General features: G+C 49.0%; 1 protein-coding gene across 1 annotated transcript in view; it reads left to right on the top strand.

Annotated features, from left to right (window-relative positions):
- Positions 1 to 219: 219 nt before the first annotated feature.
- RFX8 (regulatory factor X8) overlaps positions 220 to 6000 on the top strand; it is an 85775-nt gene continuing 79994 nt past the window's right edge. Inside the window, 2 exon segments of the mRNA XM_027767521.1 lie at positions 220 to 360; positions 3910 to 4033. Coding sequence (XP_027623322.1) covers positions 281 to 360; positions 3910 to 4033 — 204 coding nt within the window. The 5' untranslated portion in view covers positions 220 to 280.

Below are 6000 nucleotides of genomic sequence, written 5' to 3'. Positions count from 1 at the left end.
GCATTTCTGTCTCTCAGTCCGTTGATGGAGGGGGAGACCCCAGGTTGCAGGCGTGGTCCCAGCGTTCTCAGCTCCAAGGGCGCCCGGGGCTCAGGCCTGGTGTGCTCCTCACGTGCCACCGCGGGTCCCCACGCTCAGGCCTGGCAGGCTTGGCCTCGCGCCCCCCGCGCCCCCGTGCCCCCGCTCTAAAGTAAACACCCAGGAGCGGCGGTGGCGGGACCGGTGCAGCCCCGAGCTCGCAGACGCACCGCCTGCCTGGGCGCTGCCGCGGGTCTAGGCCATGGCGGAGGGTGTGGCCGCCTTCCCCACCGTGGGCGTCGGCGGGGTGAGCCGGGGCCTGCACGGCCACATCGTCCAATGGTGAGCGCCAGGGGCCGTCCCCTGGCCGGGTTTTCAGGGGAATGCGGGGTGCCCCAGCTGATAGAAGAGGTGCGGCAGGGAAGGGTGGAGCCGGGCTTCTGGGCTACAACCCCAGGACGTCCGCCAAAGCCAAGAGCTAGAGGCGACTGCCTGAATTCTGGGGCTCTCATCCAAGTTCTAGTGAAAGTCAGGCGTTACAATAAACATATAAAAATTTTAAAAGGACGACCGTTCATCCCACAACTAGCGCCTTATTTATTTGTTTATTCACTTATTTATTTAGAGAGATTTTTGCTATATATAGAGTACGTGTGCTCCCCGGAGAGACAGAGACAGAGAGACATGCTCAGGGGGGAACAGCCATGCCACAATCCCTTATCATCTAGTCTCCTCTCGGGATTTTGGGCACGCACACACGCCCACCGTCGTGTCCAGGACTCAGACCTGAAGGTTGGCTACATGGGCCCCAGGACTAGCGCCTTTTGATGTTGGCCTGCCCTAACACGGATGGACTGCATGCATACATACATGTGCACATGTCTGCAAAGGACACACATGCACACCTGTAGACACACACCTGTAAAGGCCCCAGTGAGACCATGCGTGCATATGTGTAAAGGCTCCGGTCGGGTCTCAGCAATAGGTCCAGGTTTCCAACTGCCAACCGCCCACGAGAAGCACTCTGGATGGCCCCCCTGAGGTCTGAGGGTCGGCCTGGTGCTGCATTGCCTTGTCTGAACAAGTGTGGGCGGGGGGAGGGGGGGAGGACGTTTATCTTCATATGGGATGTTTCCTAATTTAAAGCAAACGAATCCTTAGCTTTAACAATGCTTTCCACATTGTGAAATTCACTTATGGCTATTTAAACAGAGGCAGAAAATTTTTTTAAAAAACTGGAAACAAAAATACCCTTCTCCCTTGGGACTGAAGAACTCATGGATTTGTAGCTTTGTAAATAGGAAAATAATTGAAACCATTCCTAGGACCTTTGGTTTACACGGTGAACAACTGTTGTATGTCAGGCTACATTGCTACATTGGTCCTTTTTTAAGTTTCAAGGAAATTTTCTCAGAGAAGTCTTTCTGGAAAAGTCACGTGTGTGAAAACAGAAAAGTGAAGGGTGTGTTTGTGACCCTAACCCTGGCAGGCCAGAGGGTTACCACTTCCCTCCAAAAGAAAGTTTGGGGTGTGTCTTATCTTATGTAAGAGAACAGAAATTAGAAGAATAAATAGGGAAGCACACAGTGTTTTCCAGAGTTACGCAACTGCTCTGGGTCTGTGCTGCACCAGGAACCTCACATGTCAGTACTTCTCTGAAAAGAAAGCATCCCCAGGATGCCTCTTCCAACTATTTCAGGTCACTGTTCAGGCAGTTTCCAGGGTTTGGATTAGGCTCGAGAGACTCGAAGGAATGGTTAGAGATTGATTCAAAAGTATGGTCATTAGTGAACTGACAAATGGTAAACAAAGGCCCTTGGAATGGTGTAGACCACTGTAGCAGTAAGCCCAATCAAGTCAAGTCCATGAGGAGCATGGAGTGGGGAATAGAAGGAAGCAGTCTGTCCATTCCTTGTAGAAGGCCCCACCTTATGCAGCCGGTCTATGGGACGGGATATTGAACGGATCATTGGCGCTGGTGATTTTACCAGTGGTGTTAAAAACACAGCCCCTCAGCCTGCATTCCCAAACCTTGGTGTCCTGGGAGAGTTAGGAGACACCCAAGAACCCTCACTGGTGGGCCTGAATAGCATCCCCCCAAAAATCATGTCTACCTAAACTTTGGAATGTGACCTTAGTTGGAAATAAGGTCTTTGTGGGTTTAATTAGTTAAGTTGAGGTTAGACTGGATTAGACTGGGCCACAAATCCAACACAGACGTCCTTATAAGAAAATACAGAGAGACCCAGATACAAGGAAAAAAGCCACATGAAGACCCAAGCAAAAACTAGAATGACATGAGCCAAGGAACATCAAGGATTTCTTTTCTTTTCTTTTGATTTTTTTTGGGGGGAGATTTTTGCTATAGGATGCAAGCACTTGCCAAAGAGACAGAAATACAGAAAGCGAGAAATCACTATGGCCCTGCAATAATCCCTTCTGCTCCATTATTCTCTTGGGATCTTGGGCATGCTTACGCACATGCCCAGTGTGAGTTTCAAGCCACCAGGTGCAGGACTTGAACCATGTTGACCATGGGGGAGTCCAGTGTCTTAACCACTATGCCACCCACTGGCTCCAGAACACCAAGGATTTTTTAGCAACCCCCAAAAGACAGGCGAAAATTTTTTGCCTCTCCTTCAGAGCCTCTGGGAAGAGCCAACCCTGTGGAGCCTTGACTTTGGACTTCTAGCTTCCAGATTGCAAAAGAATACATTTCTGTTCTTTTAAGTCACCTGGACTATAGTAATTTGTTATCCTAGAAAGCCAATACAGGGCCAGAGATCCCCTATATCTTACATGACAAGCTTTCCTTTTTTTCTTGGAAGTTGATGGTCTTACAGTGTTGACTGTGATCTTCAATTCTCAAAGAAAGTAAATTTGGGCCACAGTGTGCCTCATCCCAGAAAATAAGCTGCATGTTATCAACAAGAGGAAAAATCTACTATTGGTAAATTCTCTGCTAAAAGAAAATGTTTAAACTTATGCTGGCTTGGGACCAGCAGGTGATGTAATGGTTACGTCAGTGGCCTCTGCTGTAGTCGACTGCAGTTCAGTCCTGGACCTAGCAGCTTAAAATTCATGCCAGGCACGTGTGCATGCATGCCCAAAATCCCAAGAGGAGAGCGGAGGAGAAGGGATTGTGGCATGGCCCCTGCCTCTGGGGGCGGGGGTTGATTTCTTGCTTCCTGTCTCTGTCTCTCCAGCAAGCACACACGCTCTATAGCAAAAATCTCTCCCTCAAAAAAACCAACAAAAACAAACAAACTTATTCTGGCTTTTTAGTATGTCTTTCTTTAAATGAATGAGTAGAAAACTGACACTCTATCCTCAAGGAGAAGAGGGAAGGTGAAGGTGTGATAGGATATTGCTATGGTCGCTTTCTTCACCACTTATCCCTATACTCACATCCTGCTGCTGAAATAGGCCCCTGGCAGTCCGCGGAGCCAGGCTGTGGCAGGGAACTGAAAGCAAGCCCCACATCGCCAGGGACTCCACGCCTGTCACAGTGCCAGAACCATTTGGCCATAATCAATATACTTAACAATGGCCTAAGAGCAAAAGAATACTTTTTAAAATACATTATTTTATTTTACTGAAGTGCTTCTATTCCTTCCACGAGTGACAGAGTGACAGAGAAAGAGAGAAAGACACACGCCAAGTCTCACCTGACCCAGATCACAAGCACATGCCCAGTGTGCTCAGGGATGACCCGGTATGCAAACCCAGGACCTTTCCCCTGTAGGGCTAGTTGCATTACCACTGTGCTGCTACCTGGCCTCCCCGGGATACTTAATTGATGCTGCTTGTGTGACCATTGACTCTGGTCAAAAAGTTTCACTCTAGAAAAACAAATGCTCATTTCCTCTTCCTGTCTTCCTCCTCCCCCAGGTTGGTGGACAATTTCTGCATTCGTGAAGGATATAGTGTGCCCCGCTGTCTCATGTATGAGATCTACATGGAGACTTGTGGACAGACTGCTCGGGACCGAGTCAACCCAGCAACATTTGGGAAGGTAAGTTGTGCAGATAAAGAATACTATGTTCACCAGGGTTTTATCGATTTTTGTTTTTTGAAGAAGTTTTTGCTATAGGGCACATGCCCTCACCAGAAAGACAGAGAGAGACATAGAGACAGAAAGCGAAAAATCACCCCCCAGAGGGGATGGCCACACCGTAGTCCCTTCTCCTCCATTCTCCTCTCGGGATCTTGGGCACACGCGCGCATGCGCCCGGTGTGAGTTTTAGGCCACTTGGTCCGGAACTCGAACTGCAGTCAACTACATGGGAGTCCAGTGACATAGCCATTATACTAACTGCTGGTCCCTATATTCACCGGGTTTAAAAATCCGGTTAATTGAAGACATTTTAAAAATGTATTTGGTGGTGCATGCCTGCTAAGACACTGTCCTCCACAGCTGAAACCATAGGAAAGGCCTGGGTTTGATGCTGGGTCCAACCTAAGGACTGGATGCAGTGGCACCTTCCTGTAATCCCAGTGACTTGGGAGGCTGAGGCAGGAGAATTGCGAATTCAGAACAAGACCCCTGTCTAAAACCCAGGCCTGGTGGCATGTGCCTATGGTCTGAGCTGCTTGACTGGGAAGGCAGGAAGACCATGACAGCAAGACTCTGTCTTTAAAAACTGAATAATAAACAATAACAATAAATGCATTTTTGTCTAATGGGTTCTTAGTGATTATAACTGGCTTCATTCGGGGAAGCAACATACTTCATTTCCACGGAAAAGCCACTCCTTAGGCACTTTCCTCTGTCTACACTTCACAGCAAGAGGCCAGGGAAGATGAGAAATGAGGGTGGCACCTAGTGGGTGTCCTCTGGGAGCTCCAAACACTCCACAGAGAGCAAGGTTGACTGGCCGCCATGCCCTACAGAGAAATGCCAGAGCTCAGCACGCACAGCTCTAAAAACCACTCTGTGGTATCAGACAGCCGATGTCACGTAGAGAACTCATAACCCTTATGCCATCTTCTGGCCCCTCAACAAAAATAACTCTTAAGAATTTTTTCACATGAATTGAAATTAACTTAGGCCTACCAAAACTGTATTGTAAACTGTGAACGACTCTCGGTAAATGTAAAAGGAAGCTGTGGTTATCAACTTGTGATCATTATGCAGTGAACTGTCTGAACCCCAGAGCAGTGGTTCCCCTCTTCTACAGTATTTCACATCTTCAGTTTTGTCCCACCATCTCCCTGCATCACGGGGAGGTCTTTCATCTTCCCTATGGGGCCGATGAGCACATGGTGGAAAAGCATCTCTGTCACTCCATCTTGCTCTGTGACCCTGGGTAAGGTTTTCCCACCAGCCAGGAATTTTTTTATGCCCCCAGTTCTGTTATCATCCAGCCCACATTTTGTCATTTCACCCCCCCCAAGTTTTAGGAAACTCCATCCAAGGCTTTGTGGAGTTCTGGGGTTCCTGGCACTTCCGCCTTCTCTTACCTCCCACCCACTAGCACTATCAGAGAGAAGTGGGTGACCTTAGCCCGACATGGTTAGGCTCTGTGGGACCCCTCCCGCCTTTTCTAAGCAAGCAGAGCCTCCTCTTCAAAATGCTTAAAGGGCTTCATCTCTATAGCAGCGCTGCAGCCGCAGGAGACTCAGCGGTGACGGCCAGTGTGCGCCTGGTGTTCTTCACCTTAGTACTCAAAGCCTGCTCCCCAAGATAGCCAGGGATTAGCTTGAGCTCTGGTTGGAACTTGGCCTGCAGAATGGTCCAGGCCAGTCAAGCAGACATTCGGAAAGGGGCCTGTGACTAATGGAGAGGGAGGGGAAGGGGAAAAGGATGTGATCCCAAGCTTGTTTACAAGAGAAACAACAAAATACCCACTTTCCACTTCCTGCCTCCTCCCCCGGGTCCAGAGTGGAGTCCACGCTGAATTCCTGTGCAGATGTTGGGATGCGTCTCCCTGTCCTTGGCAGCGCTGGGCATGGTGGGTTATGCTCATTGCTGGTGCGAGT

This window comes from Tupaia chinensis, unplaced genomic scaffold (assembly GCF_000334495.1).
Source record: "Tupaia chinensis unplaced genomic scaffold, TupChi_1.0 Scaffold144276_1, whole genome shotgun sequence".
Classification (NCBI taxonomy): Eukaryota; Metazoa; Chordata; class Mammalia; order Scandentia; family Tupaiidae; genus Tupaia; species Tupaia belangeri.
Note: the sequence above shows the minus strand (reverse complement) of the source record. Positions and strands in the feature narration are given on the sequence as shown.